General features: G+C 41.9%; 1 protein-coding gene across 1 annotated transcript in view; it reads left to right on the top strand.

The window, feature by feature from the left end:
• Positions 1-11,512: 11,512 nt before the first annotated feature.
• Positions 11,513-20,480, top strand: part of LOC123596411 — a 183,808-nt gene continuing 174,840 nt past the window's right edge. Inside the window, 3 exon segments of the mRNA XM_045474933.1 lie at positions 11,513-11,865; positions 12,199-16,622; positions 16,712-17,550. Of these exon segments, the coding sequence (XP_045330889.1) occupies positions 11,513-11,865; positions 12,199-16,622; positions 16,712-17,550 (5,616 nt within the window).

Here is a 20,480-nt window from a genome sequence, read left to right as displayed (position 1 = left end):
GACCCTAGACTGAATTTTCCATTTTGTTTCCTATTCCATAAAATAAGTAAGGTGGATTTTATAATCTTGGCTTATTTCTCCCGACAGAAATATGCTAAATGTTTTACTAGACATATAGTAAGACATTGCTTCAAATTTCAAGGTAGTACAAAAATATCCTACTATTCTGTTTTCTTGATGTTCCAAACTGAATATTGAGAGAAACAGTGCTTTTGAGAGATGAACTGGAAATGTTTTGGTAAATGGTACCGGGAGCAATGAAATATGATCCTCACAATCCTTAATACAGAAAATGTTTAGCCTTAGAAAGAGAGAGCTGGATATGGATACTCTCAAAGAAAAGCAACTTCAGTACAGCAGAGCTATGTTCAAGTGTAGACAAGAAACATACAATCAATCTACTATGCAGGAGCTGTGGAGAGCTATGCTCCATTCCCACTTTCTTCTTAGCAGTTATTCCAGATCCTAATTAAAAGTGTTTTTTATTATTATTTAAATGTTCCACAGGGAAAGGCTTGTCACCTTTTAAAAATACTTTTGCAGAACAAAGTACTTCAATGTCATGACATAAGGATACAGGCAGGGAAAGACAAATGAGCTTTGGCAATGTTTTCCCATGTGGATAAGTCCAGAAGGAGAAGCTAATAAATCAGGAAGGGTCATTGCCTTGAAAAGAAACATTGTCCATTCCTGAATATTTGGACTTAAAGAGATGGGATGCATTCTCAGGGTTCATTCTACCTTTCATCATTTCTGCACCAAGAGAGGTGGGGGAACTAAACACTAAACTGAGGCAAACACTAAAGCAAACTATTTTTAAATAATTTCAAATCAGAAAAAGATTTGCTTTTATAACAACATACAAATACAAAAGAGACTCAGCATTTTGAAATTGTGAGACTATAGAAATGGCTAAAATTTGGGCCAATGGTCAGTGAAAACTGAAGAAAATATAAGTGCAATGTGTGTTAGAAGCAGCAATTTGTTTTAAATTTTGAAATTTTCCATTTAAGAAAATGTCTTCAAGAGGCTTAGTCATAATTTTATATAATAAACCCTCAAAGTAAAAATGATTCTAATATTTTATATAAACAAGCACCTTTTCCAGAGATAGCTCATTTTAAATCTTATTGAGGGAACTATAATGCTTATTCTCAAATTTAATTACATTGTTATTTTGGAACTCAAATAATAGCTGATATAAAATATGTAATATGTATATTCTTTTGCATGTATTTTTTACTTTCTTAAAATTTTAACTATTGATTTTTTAAAAATGTAAATATGTCATCTAGATTCTGCTTTATCAACAGTTGCTCTTCTGAAAGATATCTTATAGTTACTAATATTCCTATTTATTTTTCTTCATCTCTGGAATTAGAAATTAGAAAATAGTTTTTAAGTGCCATTATCTTTAGTCAACTATGTCTTTTTATAGAATAATAGTAAAAATGTACTGTATTTCACATATAAAGATGGTGCTTAACTTGCTTATCATTTTTTTTCTTTCTTTTGCTCAAATGAAAGATAAAACTCAATATTATAGTCCAACTCCATGTAAAAATTGTCTGCCTTGACTCTGTTAACCTATTTTTCATTATAGAACTAATAGATGTTTTAGTTAGTTATTTTAAAGGGCATTCCTATTTTCCTTGTTTTTTGAATTCATTTATCATTCTTTTTAGGACTAGCTGGAGTTAGTTACTCCAGTTATTTACGGTAGGTACTAATAAGGTCATGGGTTCAGGCCACATCTGGGCCTGTGAAAGTAAGGGCATGCAAACCTGGCCATCTGCTTTATAAATGCTTCACGTTAATCCCTATGGCAACAAGCCTAAGGAGTAGGCACAGTGCAACAAAACACATCCCGCTACTGGAAAAAGTCAAGAATATTCTCTACAATAAGAGACAAACAGCGGGTGAACAGTGGATCAGAATGAAATGACAGACAAGGAGGGGATCAACGCTTTCTTTCTTATCATATGTCATAGCCCATTAACCAGATGATCAAAGGGCCTGGGTACTACTGATATAGAAACAAACGCCAACTTCTAAAAATCTTTATTTTATTGTGAAATATAACATATATAAAGAATAAAAAGATAAATATGTGAATAAGTAAATTATTATAATGTGATCTCCCATGCATTTCCCTCCCTTTTCACGAAAGTCAAGAAATAGAACACTGTGAGCACTCCAGAAGCTGTGGAATTATTGGTTCTTACCTCTGCTCGGGAGGTAACTACTATCCCTATGTGATCGTTGTTTCCTTGCTATTTTTCTTCATTGTTTTTTCACGTATCCTTGTTTGCCTAAATAATGTGGTTTAGCTTTACTAGATTTTTAAGCTTTATATAAATATAACCATACTGTTATGTTTCTTTTGCCCAGTTTTATGTTTATGAGAGTCATACTTGTTGTGTAGCTGTATTCTGTTTGTTTACTTTCATTTTTATGTGAATATGCTTGATTTTCTACCCATTCCATTATGGATGGGGCTATTAGGAACAACATCGCTGTAAACTTTCTTGTACATGTTTTGTGAAATTTGTGTGTACTAGATTACAAAGGAGGAGAGTTTTATTGCCATGGAGTATGCTCATATAGCTAGCAGGTGGCCCCTTCAGGTTTATTACCAGGTTCATTAGATTCCCCGGCTACCCAATTCTATCCTACCCTTAAAACTAATACATGAGTCTATATAAAGACAGACTATAAATACTACCCTGCAACCTGTGTATGTTTTAAAAAATTTAATGTTTATTAATTTTGGAGAGAGAGAGAGAGAGAGAGAGAGAGAGAAAGTAAGTGAGCAGGGGAGATACAGAGAGAGAGAGGGAGACACAGAATCTGAAGCAAGCTCCAGGTTCTGAACTGTCAGCACAGAGCCTGACGTGGGGCTCGAACTCACTAACCCTGAGATCATGACCTGAGCTGCAGTTGGTCGCTTAACCCACTGAGCCACCTAGGTGCCCCTAACCTGTATATTTTTTATTTGATGATAGTTAAACATTTCTTAGTGATAAAAATTAATGTATGATATATATCCATGTAGGCATCCAATAGATTTTATTTGCTGAATCATCTGCTGCATATATTGGTTGCTTTAAAATTATTTAAACTATTTATGTATTTAACTATTATGTAACTATTTGTGTATCATAAATAGTTAAATATAAATGCAGAAAAATGTTAAAACATTTTTTGAACTAATTCTTAGATGTAAAATTGATAGAATAAAGATGAAATAAGATTTGTAAAGTTTTTGGAAAAATTAGCACAATTTACTCCATAATAATTTATAAAATTGACTATTTTCTTTAAAAGGTCACCAATTTTGGGGCACCTGGGTGGCTCAGTCGGTTAAGCATCTGACTTCAGCTCAGGTCATGATCTCAATTCTGAGTTCAAGCCCCGCATCAGGCTCTGTGCTGACAGGTTGGAGCCTGGAGCCAGTGTCTCCCTCTCTCTCTGCCCCTTTCCCCACTTTGCTTTGTCTCTCTCTTTCTGAAAAATAAACATTAAAAATTAAAAAAAAAATTTTTAATTTAAAAAATAAATAAAAGGTCAATTTTATTTAGTATTTCATGTAAATATTTCATACTTGCCAATTTTATGATAGAAATAGTATCTTATTAAGCATTTCTTTATTAATAATTAATGTATATTATCTATTACTTACATTATTTTTTTTTAAATATATTCTTTTTAAAAAATTATTTCTTTAAATTCAAGTTAGTTAACATACAGTGTAGTATTGGTTTCAGGAGTAGAACCCAGTAATTCATCACTTACGTAGAACACCCAGTGCTCATCCCAACAAGTGCCCTCCTTAAAGCCCATCACCCATTTAGCCCATCCTCCACCCACCCCCCTCCAGCGACCCTCAGTTTGTTCTCTGTATTTAAGAGTTTCTTATGGTTTTCCTCCCTCTCTCTTTTTATGTTATTTTTCCTTCCCTTCTCTGTTCATCTGCTGTGTTTCTTAAATTCCATGTAAATATACTCTTATGCTTCCTTTATATTGGGAAGATGTACATCTTCTTTAATTGAGGTTTTGTAAAAACTTTTAACATGGCATATAAATATTTTGTCTGATAAATATGTTGAAAATGTGTTTTCTAAGTTTCTCATTTATATTTAAATGTTTTAAATTTTTTGTTTTTCATTATCTGGTATTAAATTTTTACTTAGTGAAGTCATTCTTTTTCCTTCATTATCTTTGCTTTTAATGTAGAATCTCTAAGATTATACGATCATTTGCTCATATATCTTTCTATCACTTTTTTAAAATGTTTGTTTACATTGGTGAGAAAGAGAGGCAGAGAGAGAGAGAAAGAGCACAAGCAGGGGAGGAGCAGAGAGAGAGGGAGAGAGACAATCCCAAGCAGGCTCCATGCTGTCAGTGCAGAGCCCAATGCTGGGCTTGATCTCAGAGACGGTGAGAACATGACCTAAGCTGAAATCAAGAGTCAGAGGCTTAACCGACTGAGCCACCCAGGTGCTGCCACTATCACTTTTGTAATCTTTTATTATCAGACTTCCACATTATAAGTGCTTGTAGGACACCACTCTTACATGGTACCATATTTTTTGCTCTCAATTATTACTACCTCTGGAATTTACAGTAATGTATACAGTAAGTATTTGGAGTATTTATTTTGTTTCTAAGTGGTTAAATAGTTATCCAAAAACTAATAATTAAATATTCAATTATTTTCACCATTGATACATTATGATCTTTGTATCATATACTAACTTTGTTTCTGGACTGATTTAGGAATGTATATTACCATCTGGTTGGACAAGTTTCCTTAACTTTATTCTTTTCAACACTTATCTTTTTATTAGCCATTATTTAAAATTTTTTTTTCAATGTTTATTTATTTTTGGGACAGAGAGAGACAGAGCATGAACGGGGGAGGGGCAGAGAGAGGGAGACACAGAATCGGAAACAGGCTCCAGGCTCTGAGCCATCAGCCCAGAGCCCGACGCGGGGCTCGAACTCACGGACCGCGAGATCGTGACCTGGCTGAAGTCGGACGCTTAACCGACTGCGCCACCCAGGCGCCCCTTATTAGCCATTATTTAAAATGAATTTTAGAATCATATTGTCAAGCTCAGGAATATTATCTCATGGACTATCGATTAGTAATGCATTAAATTTTCAGGTAAAATTTTTGAGAATTTATAGATTTACAGTGTTGGGTTTTCCCAACCAAGAATGTTGTTAGTATTTTTATTTATTTAGTTCTTACATGTCTTAACACTGGATATTTTCTAATGAATATCAATTAGTTTTGGAAAACATGCCCAAGTGATTATGTATACTGAGAATAAAAATGAAGTTAACTATGTACTGTCTTTTATTTTGACTTGGTGTAAGCAAAATGAAGAGAAGAGAAATATCAAACAAATATACTAAATATACTTTGTTTTTTCCACCTGTGTGTGTTTTCAGGAAAATTCTGTTACCTAAAAAAGAAAAAAAGAAAAGCTTTTATAGACAATTCTTAAAATACTGTGTGGCAAAACCCCAATAGAACAAAACATTAAGAAACACATTCACCTTACCAAATAGTTGATGAATAAGTGATTAGTCTAATTGCAAATACTGTAATAAAGGAAGGTAGACAGATGTATGGGACTTGCTCTAATTTCCTAAAGATTAAAGATTAGAAACCACTAAAGAGACGAAATCAGCCAACGCTTCATTATACCCAGCTGGTCTGCCTTCGTGTGTAACTTTGAACTAGAGTAATGAGTGGTATACAAATATGTTCAAGCACACCAGGAAACAGCAAGACTCAGCAGAAGCACAGATACCAGAAAGAGACCCGCTGAGATTTCAGATATTGGAATGATCAAGTCATACTGTAGAACAACTATGTAAATATATCTAAAGGTAGGAAAGCCAGAGAATAGGAAACATTCACTCTGAGTATTAAAAATAATAGAAATACTAAGGAGAAAAAATGAACAACTCCAATTAAAGGGGCACCAAGAGGAGTGTAAAGGTCTGAGGGAACTACGCAGAACTTAGTTTTGGACCTGTAAACATTGAGTTGTCTATTATACGTCGAGGTGCAGATGTCAAGTAGCCTGCAGCTCTGTGAATGTGGAGTTCAGGAGAGAAGTCCAGGCTGGAGATACCCATTTTGGAGTTGGCATGATGGTATATTTCTTTCTATATACAATTAGAGACTCAGTGCACAATGGTGGAAAAGGCAGAGATTTGTTTCATTTTAGAGTAATGATGTTTTCCAGACGAAAAACTTAGAAAGAAACATATAAGTGTTAGGAGTATAAGGAAGGAATATAATTATAATCTGGGGATTTAGAAGAATTGTTGGTGTCTTGTGTTCTCCAACACATTCACATCTCCATATGTAGTTTGAAGACATGATGCCTGGAGCTGTAGTTATCTTGAGAAAAAAATAAAACCCAGTTTTCTAAATTGCTGACGCTTTTCCAAAGTGTAAATAAAATAGAAGAACTAGCTTTACCCTCTTTAGGCAAAAACTTGTTCATATCTCTTAGATACTGTAACAGCTGTTAAAACAACTATAAGAGACCAGAGTAAGAATAGAGAAGTCAGAGTAGGATCAAGAGGCCTTCCGACTCTTGATTGGTACCAGGGTCTTGCTCCTTTTACTAATACCCTAAGAATTCTTGGGCAAGTTGCTTAATCTTTATGAGTTTTAATTTCTTCATCTCTAAAATGAAGGCATTAGGCTAGATAAAAGATTCTAGTATTTCTTATTAAATTACTTCAGTTGGAATGCTATAAGTACATGTAGCAACACAATTTGTTCACATTTTAAACAATGACAGGCCACTGCCAATCCAGAAATCATAAATAAGCTTTTGCAAAAATTTTGAAGGTATAATTAAAAATCCGGTGGGTAATCATTCAAAAGACACCATCATCTCTAGAAGCCAAAATGTACTTATTAAATGTAAGTTTTCCAAAATAAATCCCATTTTCTTTAAAAATAAGCTCTAGACTCTAGATCAGGAGAATAACATGCAAACCACATATACCTGTTTCGACAAGTTATTTGACAAAGCCTTTCGGGGCAAGTCTTGCCCATAAAGGATGAGAAGCAAAAATGTTCCATAAGTCGTAATATGATTACATAAGTTATTTGCTGATTGAGTAAACAAACCCCAGGAATTCTGGCCATACATTTTGCCTTGGTATTTCATTATCATCTCTTGAACCAACTCAATAAGAAAGAAATGTTTGATGCATACCATATATGTGACTTTATGGTGGGTTCTGGGTGCACAAGAATGAACATGTGTAAGTTCCTGTTATGAGGAGCACATGGTTCATAGTCTAGCTTTTTAACCTCGTACTTTTAGGCCACAAAGTGCTTTGGCTCATGGAGCCGGGAGCTACTTATTCCACTGGATCCCTCCCTCTGCATTCTTTTTATGTGGTCACCTTCTATGTTCCTATATTGAGAAACCAAATGTTTATCCCAAGTCAGCAGCAAATAGATAAATTATTTAAAAATTAATTACTACAAAAAGCAAAGTGGGAATTCTGATTTTGGGTATGATGGATTAAGTATATCCTACCTTGTATATCTCATCAGATATAGCTCTAAAACCTGGACAGAATGCATGGAATAAAATTCATTCGAAGTCTTTGAAAAATAAGTGGTGGCTGGCAGACAGGGGAGGAAGACCGGAATTCAACATACATCAGATTGGCAATGAATTTCCCATTTTCCTCCGGTATACCCTGGCTTGAATGTAAGGCAGTCCCCAAACCAGAAGAGGGCAGCAAGGTGCAGACAGAGTTCTAGGAGAAACTCTCTTATTCTGTCTGGGGAGTGGAATAAAGGTCTCCAAATATTGAGATAGTAGGGAGAAATCCCTCCTTTTTTTCTCTTTTCTCAGTTCTCTTCTTCTCTAGCTTCCAGAAAAACTCACAGTGGCTACGGGATGAGCAGCTACAATAAGTGGCAATAGGAGCCTGGAGTTGTTGAAAACTTGAAGGGAGGAAGATCTTCCTCTCTGGAAGAGCTGTGATCCCAAGAAGGCGGAGTGAGCCTCTATTGCTTTTCTTCTTTCAGTCATACTGTCTATTGTTCCGGGATGTGCACACAGTCACGGAAAGAGTGCAGCACAGTGGAGTAACTAAATCCTCAGCTTTCTGGTCAAAAACCAAAAAGGGAAGGGACTCAGAAAAGGGACATCATAAAGTCATTACAAACTCCTGGGTTCACTCCTGAGCTCTAAATTTGTATATCTGATTCTAAACACAAAAGATACTGAGAATTAACAGATGGACCACCAGTGGCCACCTATGTACCAGACTAAGTGATTCACGTATGGGACAGATATGGGCAACGCTGCAAAGATTTGAAAAATGAAACTGACATTGAACTTAAGCTTCATATCATTAGAATCACAGAAGAAGAAAAAAAAATTATGGTGTTAAAAAAATATTGGAAGAAATGATGGTTGCAAACCAGTAAAATTTGACCAAAGACATAAATCTACAGATTCTAGGAGTTCAACAATTATTAAACATGATAAAAACAAGAAAATCTAAACCTAGACACATCATTAATCAGACTGCTAAAAACCAAAAACAAAGAAAAAATCTTGACGGCATCCAGGAGAAAAGACCCATTACATTTAGGGAACAATGACAGATGATTTTTAGAAACTACAGAACCCAGGAAGAAGTGGAACAACAATTTTAAAGTGCCTCAGGAAAAGAGCTGTTAATCCAGGATTCTATATTCAGTAAAATTATCCTTCAAGAATGGAAGTGAAATAAAAACATTTTTAGATGAAGGAAAACTAAGAGGAGTTGTTGCTAGCAAAACCATTATAAAACAATTGCTAAAAAAAATCCTTCAGAGAGAAGGAACATCACACCACAAGGAAAGTTGTAACATCTGAAGGGAGAACAACAGAAATGGTAAATATCTATGTAAAAACTTCTGGGTTCTTGGGGGCACCTGGTGGTTCAGTCAGCTAAGTGTCCAACTTCAGCTCAGGTCATGATCTCATGGTTCGTCAGTTCAAGCCCTGTCATGGGGTGGCCACTGTCAGCACAGAGCCCACTTCGGATCCGCTGTCTCCTTCTCTCTCTGTCACATCCCCTGCGTATGCTCTCTGTATCTCTCAAAATAAGTAAATAAACTAAAAAAAAAGCACAACCCCTGGGTTCTTTAAAACATATTTTATAGTGAAAATGAGAAATTGTAACAACTTGGATGAATCTCAAAGGCATTATGTTGAGTGAAAGCCAGTTTCAAAAGCTTACCTATTACGTAATAACAGTTATGTGATAATTTTAAAAAGACAAAAGTGACCCCCTTTGTCATGTTTTAACCTCCCAATCTAGACACAACCTCCACATCCATCGTATCTCGTTTTATCTTAATCATAACATCATAACCATTATCACAAAATAAACTATTTTTTTTTTAATTTTTTTTTCAACGTTTATTTATTTTCGGGACAGAGAGAGACAGAGCATGAACGGGTGAGGGGCAGAGAGAGAGGGAAACACAGAATCGGAAACAGGCTCCAGGCTCTGAGCCATCAGCCCAGAGCCTGACGCGGGGCTCGAACTCACGGGCCGCGAGATCGTGACTGTAAGGAACAATCCAAATGACAGCCCTACCTTAGTTTAAAGCTAGGTTCTCTTTTCCGCTTATTATGGATCTTTGATACAATTGTTGAGAAGTCTGTTTTGCTTGCTGTTTACCAAGAGCATTGTGAGACCTTTCCTGGAAGTAACCCGCTGTGTAGTAGAATGGGTTGTAAACCTTCCTAAACGTAGTCTGATATGTAATGAAATGAGTAATTGTACTTAAACCAACTGGCGTCTCTCGCTTCTGTAATCTTGCCTGTTTAACACATTCCTCACCTATCCCCTTCCCTTTTTTTTTTTTTCTTTCTCTCCCCCACCACAAGTAACAGACAAAGGACGCCCAATCAGAAAACCACAAATGTCCTTACTTTAGAATTTACCTATCAGGACCCTCACTCACCTATGCTGTTTGTCCCTGTCTATAAAAACCCTATACCAACTCTGATCGGGGCCTCTGTGTGTCACCGGCAACGAGTGCGCAGAGGTCCAGGTTCGAACCTGCAATAAACGACCCTTGCCGCTTGGCTTTGACTCACGACTCTGGTGGTCTTTTGTGGGAGGTTTTAGAACATCGGGCATTACATTTGGAGGTCCCACCGAGATCTCCCCCGAGCTCACCAGACTTCTGATCAATGGGTCGTATCTGATTCCGATCGGTAAGTAAGCCGGCTCTAACGTTCTTCCTTTTCTCTCTAATCTGTGCTTCTTCTCTGGAGAACCGGTTCTGTCTGGAAGCTGGTGTGACCCTGGCGGACGCGCTATAGGGCACCCAGCCGGGGTCAGTTGGAGACGTCCACTGACATCTGGGGCTCCTTGGCCCATCTGAGGACCAGGTTGGTCCATCTGGGGCTGTTTGGCCCATCTGGGGCTGTTTGGCCCATCTGAGGACCAGGTTGGTCCATCTGGGGCTGTTTGGCCCATCTGGGGCTGTTCGGTCCATCTGGGGCTCCTTGGCCCATCTGGATTCTTTTCTGGGGGCTGCTTACGCCCAACGCGCCTGCGAACTAAATACTTTCATTTTCTTTATGAACCTCCAGAGTGCTAAAAATATCTCTAGGCGTCTAAAAAAGAAGAAAAATCATCTAGGCATGCCAATTATTACCGGTATTTTGATGTGATGTATGTCTGTGTGTCTGTCTGTTGAATGGAATGATTGTTGGGAGTCAGGGGCACGCGCCTGACTTACCCTATGTGTAGTCCCACAGCATAAGCTACGGGATTCGAGTGGGCTCTAACCCGATTTCCGCGGTGATCCTCATACGGCTTAAGGCGGTCAAAATCTCTTTGATCCGAGCAGGGGGTTTATACCTGCCCGCCCATGCTAAGAGGCACCTAAGTTCCCGCGAGGGACGCGGACGGGCGAGTACGCGAGTGCTTCTTATCTGTAGTCCCACAGCATAAGCTACGGGATTCGAGTGGGCTCTAACCCGATTTCCGCGGTGATCCTCATACGGCTTAAGGCGGTCAAAATCTTTTTGATCCGAGCAGGGGGTTTATACCTGCCCGCCCATGCTAAGAGGCACCTAAGTTCCCGCGAGGGACGCGGACGGGCGAGTACGCGAGTGCTTCTTTGTCAGTCTAAAGAGTGCTTCTTTGTCAGTCTAAATGTATTGTCACCCCGGGGCCCTTGTAAATACCGCCGTAACCCTCTCTGTCGGGCTAGCCAAGAAAGTTGGAACCGCTGCGAAAGATTTTTGTTAGTTCTTGTTTTTCTTTCATAGGTCGGATGTTTTATTGGAATTAAGTGTTTTCTCGGCTGATCAGAATTAATTATTCCATCCTTTGTTTCTCTCTCCTCCTTTCTCAGCTCCCTGCGGCTTTCCTTCCTGCCCCCTGGCCAGCGGCGCCCCCCCCCCTTTTCTCCTCTCCTCTTCCTCAGAATTATAATATGGGCCAAACGCAGAGCACCCCTCTCTCCCTCCTCCTCGCCAATTTCAGGGCCGTAAAAGCTAGAGGACACAGCTTAAGCCTAGACATTCACAAAAGGAAGTTAATTACCTATTGCCGCTCTGAATGGCCCACCTTCGGGGTTAATTGGCCTACAGAGGGAACCTTCTGCCTCCCTGTGGTCCTTAAAGTAAAATCAAAAATTTTCCTACCAGGGAAAGAAGGTCACTCGGATCAGATTCCCTATATTCTGGTGTGGCAAGATTTAGTAGAAAACCCTCCTCCTTGGATGGCCTCTTTCTTAATAGCAGAGTCATGCCAAATCCTAGCGGCTAAACCTATCAGCCCTCCCAAGTCGCCAACTCCAGCTGCACCCCCTGTTCTCCCCGACAGCCAAGATTTGCCTTTTCTCGACCCTCCCCCTTACCAGGTTCCTCCTCGCATTCCGCAAGCTGCCCCTATCCCTGCTGCGCCGGCAGAGCCTCCCGTAGCCCAGCCCATAGGAGAACTGGAGAATAGGGAGGCTCAACCCGCGCCCATGCCTAATGGGGGCGAAGACCAAGGGCCGGCCGGACATACTCGTAGGCGGGCCCCACGTGAGCCAGGACTCCGCCTTCCTGACTCCACCGTAGCTTTACCTTTACGGGAAATAGGGCCTCCCGATGATACGGGGAATCCCCGACTCCAATATTGGCCCTTCTCTACTAGTGACCTATATAACTGGAAAACCCAGAATGCCCGATTTTCTGACAACCCTAAAGATTTAATAAGTCTCTTAGACAGCGTTATGTTTACTCACCAACCCACCTGGGATGATTGTCAGCAGCTCCTCCGAATCCTGTTCACTACCGAGGAGCGAGAAAGAATTCAATTGGAAGCAAGAAAGCTGGTTCCTGGGGATGACGGCCAACCCACTGCTAACCTTGATCTCATTAACGCAGCTTTTCCCTTGACCCGACCCCCACAGGATGGCTGGGACTACAACACGGCAGAAGGTAGGGGACGGCTGCGCATTTATCGCCAGACTCTAATGGCGGGTCTCCGGGCTGCTGCACGCAAGCCCACTAATTTGGCAAAAGTGTATTCAATAATACAAGGTAAGACAGAGAGCCCTGCCGCTTATTTAGAAAGATTAATGGAAACCTTCAGACAGTATACCCCCATGAACCCCGAGGCCCCCGAAAATCAAGCTGCTGTTGTAATGGCCTTTGTAAATCAAGCAGCCACTGATATTAAAAAGAAACTCCAGAAGCTAGAGGACCTGGAGGGAAAACAGATTCAGGACTTACTCCGCATTGCCCAGCGTGTCTATAATAATAGAGAGACTCCAGAGGACAGGCAACTTAAAGCCACCGAGAAAATGACCAAAGTCCTGGCTACTGTTGTCCAAAAGCCCCTGGATAAACACAAGCCCCTAGATAAGGACCAATGCGCCTATTGCAAAGAAAAAGGCCACTGGGCCCGAGAATGCCCTAAAAAGAAAAAGCCACATTATGGTCAAAAACCGTGGCAGCCAAAAACCACACCCGCCCTCTTCACTCAAGATGCAGAATAGGGGGGACGGGGTTCGGATCCCCTCCCCGAACCTAGGGTAACGCTACAAGTGGAGGGGAACCCAGTTCAATTCTTAGTCGACACAGGGGCACAACATTCGGTCTTGATCAGACCCCATGGAAAAATCTCTGAAAAATCTTCCTGGGTCCAAGGGGCTACTGGAATAAGAAAATATCCCTGGACCACCCAGAGAACTGTGGACCTAGGAAATGGAAAGGTCACCCATTCCTTCCTAGTCATCCCTGACAGCCCGTGCCCCTTATTAGGAAGAGACTTACTCACTAAAATGGGGGCCCAGATTCATTTTACGCCAGAGGGCCCCCAAGTGACTGGCCCGCACAACCAACCCATTACCATACTTACTCTAAGATTAGAAGATGAATATCGACTCCATCAGGGGCCACCCTCACAAAGTCAAAACATAGAGCCCTGGCTCCAGCAGTTTCCAGAAGCATGGGCTGAAACCGGGGGTATGGGGTTGGCTAAACATCGCCCAGCTCTATTCATAGAGTTGAAACCGGGGGCAGATCCAGTTCGGGTCCGACAATACCCGATGTCAATGGAGGCCAAAAAGGGCATCACACCACATATCCGTCGCCTCCTAGACTTAGGCATCTTGCGTCCCTGCCATTCAGCCTGGAACACCCCCCTGCTGCCCGTACGAAAACCTAACAGTGCAGACTACCGTCCGGTACAAGACCTGAGAGAAGTTAACCGCCGAGTCATGGACATACACCCAACAGTACCCAACCCCTATACCCTCCTAAGTGCCCTCAGCCCAGAAAAACAATGGTATACGGTCCTTGATTTAAAAGATGCTTTTTTCAGCCTGCCTCTGGCCCCCAAAAGCCAGGAGCTCTTCGCCTTCGAGTGGTTCGACCCTGAGAGAGGCATAAATGGGCAACTCACCTGGACCCGGCTCCCCCAAGGATTTAAAAACTCACCCACCTTGTTCGATGAGGCACTCCACGAGGATCTGGGTGAGTACCGGAATCAAAACCCCGAAGTAACTCTCTTACAGTACGTTGACGATCTTTTAATCGCCGCTGAGACTGCCGAAGCTTGCTTGCAAGGCACCAAAAATCTCCTCCGGACACTTGGTGCCCTGGGGTACCGGGCTTCAGCAAAGAAAGCCCAAATTTGCAGATCCGAGGTAACCTACTTGGGGTATCTGTTAAGGGAAGGCCAACGATGGCTCACTGATGCACGGAAGGAAACCGTTCTCCGCATCCCCCGACCCACGACCCGAAGGCAGGTAAGAGAGTTCCTGGGATCAGCCGGGTTCTGCCGCTTGTGGATACCTCGGTTCGCCGAGATGGCTAAGCCTCTTTACTTGGTCACCCGAGAACGGGCGCCCTTTGAGTGGACAGAGGAAACTGAGCAGGCTTTCCAGCAAATTAAACTCGCCCTGCTGTCGGCACCAGCCTTAGGGCTCCCCGATGTCTCCAAACCTTTTCATCTCTTCGTAGATGAAAATAAAGGGGTAGCCAAAGCAGTGCTGACGCAACTCCTTGGCCCATGGCCCAGGCCTGTTGCCTATCTTTCAAAAAGACTGGACCCAGTAGCGGCTGGCTGGCCTCCTTGCCTCCGTATGATAGCTGCTACAGCTCTAATGGTAAAGGATGCTGATAAGTTAACTATGGGACAAGAGTTACATATCACAACCCCTCATGCCATCGAGGGAGTCCTCAAACAACCTCCTGACCGATGGATTAGCAATGCCCGACTGGTTCACTACCAGGGACTCTTATTAAATCCCCTCAGAATCATTTATGCTCCCACCAGAACACTAAACCCTGCCTCCCTGTTACCAGACCCGGACTTAGATACCCCTCTCCATGACTGCGCTGAGATATTGGCACAGGTTCATGGAGTTCGGGAAGATTTACAGGATCATCCACTGCCAGACGCCGAAGTTACCTGGTTCACTGACGGCAGCAGCTTTATACATCAAGGTCAAAGGTACGCGGGGGCAGCAGTCACAACTGAAACTGAGACTGTTTGGGCAGAGCCTTTGCCAGCTGGCACCTCTGCCCAACGGGCTGAACTTGTGGCCTTAACCAAGGCACTGACTTTGGGAAAAGACAAGAGACTAAACGTGTACACCGATAGCAGATATGCTTTTGCTACGGCCCACATACATGGAGGTATATACAGAGAGAGGGGACTGTTAACTGCAGAAGGGAAAACCATCAAAAACAAAGAAGAAATATTGGCTCTTTTAAAGGCACTCTGGCTGCCTAAACGACTAGCCATCATACATTGCCCAGGCCACCAAAAACCGATCACACCGGTGGCCAGAGGAAATAATCTGGCTGACCAGGTGGCCCGAGAGGTGGCCTTACAGGTGGACTGTGCTTTAATGACCACCCTACCAGACCCCGGTCCAGCTAGTTTACCAGAAAGTCCCACCTACACTAAAAAAGACCTAGACTGGATCCAAAAATTGCCTATGACTCAGTGCCTTAACGGATGGTGGAGAGCAGCAGACTGTAGCATAATCCTCCCAGAGGAAATGGGAAATAAAGTTTTATCCAAGATGCACCGAGCCACTCATATGGGCACGAGAAAAATGCAAGACTTAATAAGACATGCTAGGATCACCATCAAAGACTCTAGGACAAAAATCGAACAGATAGTTACTAGCTGTAAATCTTGCCAACTAACTAACGCCACCAACCACGGGAAAAACCCTGGCTCAAGAACTCGCGGAACCAGGCCGGGAGCCTATTGGGAAGTAGACTTCACCGAGGTAAAGCCTGGAAAATATGGATACAAATATCTGCTAGTGTTTATAGATACCTTTTCAGGATGGACAGAGGCCTTCCCCACCAAGCATGAGACTGCACAGATAGTAGCAAAGAAAATGTTGGAAGACATCATGCCCAGGTACGGATTCCCTACCCTAATAGGATCAGACAATGGACCAGCATTCATTTCAAAGGTAATACAAGGGATAGCGCAGTTTATTGGGGCCGATTGGAAACTACATTGTGCATATAGACCCCAAAGTTCAGGACAGGTAGAAAGAATGAATAGAACCCTAAAAGAGACCCTAACCAAATTGACCATGGAGACTGGCGCTAACTGGGTAGTCTTACTCCCCTACGCTCTGTTCAGGGTGCGGAATTCCCCTTACAAACTTGGATTAACCCCCTTTGAAATCATGTATGGAGTGCCCCCCCCTATAATTCCCAACCTACAGTCTAATGTGTTAACTGAATTTGATGATCATGAACTTCTTATTTCCCTGAGGGAACTACAGCACACCCACCAGGAAGTTTGGCCCAGATTGAGAGCCATTTATGAGAACGGGCCCCCTCCTGAGCCGCATCACTACCGACCCGGAGATTGGGTATATGTGCGGAGACACCAGCAAGAGACCCTCCAACCACGGTGGAAGGGACCCTACATTGTGATCCTAACCACACCCACTGCTCTCAAAGTCGACGGGATTGCTACCTGGATCCATTACACCCACGCCCGATCAGCTGATACCTTTGCGGTTCAAAAAGACTTCGTGCCGGAAGCCAACACCGCCTGGACAGTTGACCAGAGTAAGACCCATCCTTTAAAATTGGCTCTGCGTCGAAAACCTGACCCCGAAAACCGGCTGAGACCAAAGGCCTGGGTGTCCCATACCAAGACTGTTGCTGCAGCTCCGGACCCACAATGATCGGAGGAACACTCATTAGCGTGCTCCTACTCACCTCCTACGGACTGATAAGTATTGCGAGCAACCCCCATATACCCTATACTTTAACTTGGGAGATTTCTAACCTAGAAACTCAGGAAGTCTATAATACTACCACAATAGACGATACTCCCCTAAATGCCTGGTGGCCTGATCTATATTTTAACCTAGAGGACGTAGCCATAACTATGGGGGTACTTCCCCCCAACGGAAGCCGCCAGCGTCCTAATCCGTCATGGACCGGAACCCCAGAAAATGAAAAAAAGCGCATAAGATCTGGTGGGTTTTATGCATGTCCCGGGTTCAGAACAGGAGCAATGAAAAAAACCTGTGGAGGAGTCGAATCCCTCTACTGTAAGGCTTGGAGCTGTGTCACTATCAATGATGGAAGCTGGAAATGGGAGGTAAAACCCCATTATATTGACATGAAATTTGCCAGCCCCTGTCCCAAGCAGATCCGCGCCTGTAACCTTATTCGTATCAAATTCCTAGAGGACGGAAAAAAGGAGACGAGATGGATTACGGGGCTAAATTGGGGAATTCACCTGTATCGGGGACCGCCTTACTTTGCAACTGTTATTCAGATAAAACTAAAGGTACAACCCAAGGTTCCACCAGTGTTAGTAGGACCGAATCCAGTAATAGGGGCCACCAGTGAGCCTACTACTACTCCAGGGCCCACTAGTAAGCCTACTGACACCACGGGCATGGGTACTAGTTCTTCGACCACTCAGGTGACCCCGAAAAAACCCCAAAAAATTCAAATCCCATTCAAAGATGACCCCTTATGGGTAATGATAAATACTACTTATAAGGCCTTAAACCATACTAAACCCAATGAAACAGAAGCTTGTTGGCTGTGCTATTCCACAAAACCTCCATTTTACGAGTCAGTAGCAATAACAGGGAATTATAGCACTGCAAACAACTCAGACGCTTGCAGTTGGGGACAGAGAAGACCCGGCCTCACACTACCAGTGCTTACGGGAAATGGGACATGTATAGGAACAGTGCCAACAAAATATAGCCACTTATGCATAAGTAACAGGAATATATTCAATACTTCAGAGAACTGGATTATTCCACCAAATAACTCATGGTGGCTTTGTTCTCATGCGGGATTAACCCCTTGCCTCTATAAGGACATGTTCAATCAGTCGGAATTCTGTGTAATGGTAATTGTGTTCCCAAAAATCATATACCACACAGCTGAGTATGTAGACCAGATGTGGATAGCACCCAAAAGAGTGACTAAAAGAGAACTCATTACTGCAGGGGCTCTAACTCTGGCCACCATATTTGGACTCGGGGCCATCGGAACCGGGACAGGGATCTCGGCCTTAACTATACAAAACAAGGGATTTAGTATACTTAGAGAAGCGGTTGACAAAGATATAGAAAGAATAGAAACTGCCATCACTTCGCTTGAAAAGTCCCTAACCTCCCTCTCGGAAGTAGTTTTACAAAACAGGAGAGGATTAGACCTGCTGTTCCTACAGCAGGGTGGTCTCTGTGCAGCACTAGGAGAAGAATGTTGTTTCTATGCTGACCACACAGGAATAGTAAGAGATTCTATGGCCAAGGTCCGAGAAGGGCTAAATAAACGGAAAAAGGAAAGAGAACAAGAGGCTGGATGGTTTGAATCCTGGTTCAGTGCGTCCCCATGGTTAACTACCCTGCTCTCCGCCTTACTCGGGCCTCTGGCCATCCTACTGCTCGCTCTCACATTCGGCCCCTGTATCATAAACAGAATTATTAATTTTGTCCAAGACAGGTTCAATGCTGTACAATTAATGGTCTTACGAACTCAGTACCAACCGCTCGAAACATTACAAATAGAAAACTGAAGATCCAAGATTGGCTCTTTAGGCACAAGAAAAAGGGGGGAATGTAAGGAACAATCCAAATGACAGCCCTACCTTAGTTTAAAGCTAGGTTCTCTTTTCCGCTTATTATGGATCTTTGATACAATTGTTGAGAAGTCTGTTTTGCTTGCTGTTTACCAAGAGCATTGTGAGACCTTTCCTGGAAGTAACCCGCTGTGTAGTAGAATGGGTTGTAAACCTTCCTAAACGTAGTCTGATATGTAATGAAATGAGTAATTGTACTTAAACCAACTGGCGTCTCTCGCTTCTGTAATCTTGCCTGTTTAACACATTCCTCACCTATCCCCTTCCCTTTTTTTTTTTTTCTTTCTCTCCCCCACCACAAGTAACAGACAAAGGACGCCCAATCAGAAAACCACAAATGTCCTTACTTTAGAATTTACCTATCAGGACCCTCACTCACCTATGCTGTTTGTCCCTGTCTATAAAAACCCTATACCAACTCTGATCGGGGCCTCTGTGTGTCACCGGCAACGAGTGCGCAGAGGTCCAGGTTCGAACCTGCAATAAACGACCCTTGCCGCTTGGCTTTGACTCACGACTCTGGTGGTCTTTTGTGGGAGGTTTTAGAACATCGGGCATTACAGTGACCTGGCTGAAGTCGGACGCTTAACCGACTGCGCCACCCAGGCGCCCCAAAATAAACTATTTGTTCATATATTTGTTTTCTTGTTTATTATCTGTATCTCCCCTTACCTCTTCTGCTTGTTGGTTTAATTTACCTACTATAAGATAGACACTCATTTGCTAAATGAATGCACTTATGTTTAATGGCCGAATTAACTGATATTTTAGTAGAGCTGATGCTAATACTTTTGTGTCAAGTGGATTAGAATGTGGTGTCTTAGTAGCTAATATCTTATGAATGCTTGCTAGAATTTCAGATGTGGTTCTAATACTTTCCATGTATTCCTTCATATAATCATGAAATTGCATGAGTAAAGTACTATTCTTACACTTAGTTGCTAGATGAGGAAAAGAATCTTAAAAAAATAATTTGCCCAAAGTCACACACATATTAAGCAATGGACCCATGAAATAAAGTGAGGAAATCTAACTTAGAACACTTACCATGTTGCTATCTCCTCTGTTTCTGCCTAGAGGCAAGGTCACCAACTGAGATTCTGTGACAGTACTCTAGGCATGCCATGATAAGGACTCGACCTTAGAAAGAAAAGAAAGGAACACATCATAGGTCAGTGTTAATGACAGACTGGACATGGAGCATAGGAAATGTAGGTTAAAAGCCACTGACTTGGAGAGCAATGACAGCACTCTTACTATTTCTGTAAATAGTAAAGAAAACAGGCTTCAGAGGCAAGATATACACCTGAAAATGACTAGTAGACAATTCAATGGCAATAAAATTGTAGATTTAAGAATCATTAATACACAGTATTATGTTTCCTGATTGAAATGTTTCTATGCTTCACATTTTATAAGTGTGTAATTGGGGTACATTTAAAAAAAATTTAATGTTTATTTATTTTTGAGAGAGAGAGAGAGAGAGAGAGAGAGAGAGAGAACAAGTGGGGGAGGGGCAGAGAGACAGGGAGACACAGTCCAAAGCAGGCTCCAGGCTCCAGGCTCTGAGCTGTCAGCACAGAGCCCAACGTGGGGCTCGAAGTAACAAACTGTGAGATCATGACCTGAGTCGAAGTCGGACTTTTAACCCACTGAGACACCCCGGCACCCCTGGAATACATTTTATTATTGAGGTTATGTGTATCTTTTCTGATGTTGTATCTTACAATGGAAGATCTTTGGAAATACATATTGTGAGATAGTGTGGAGAGAGAAAAAGAAAAGTTTAAGGATTGAATCTTAAAGTCTAG

The sequence above is a fragment of the Leopardus geoffroyi genome, chromosome B1 (genome assembly GCF_018350155.1).
Source record: "Leopardus geoffroyi isolate Oge1 chromosome B1, O.geoffroyi_Oge1_pat1.0, whole genome shotgun sequence".
Taxonomy (NCBI): domain Eukaryota; kingdom Metazoa; phylum Chordata; class Mammalia; order Carnivora; family Felidae; genus Leopardus; species Leopardus geoffroyi.
Note: the sequence above shows the minus strand (reverse complement) of the source record. Positions and strands in the feature narration are given on the sequence as shown.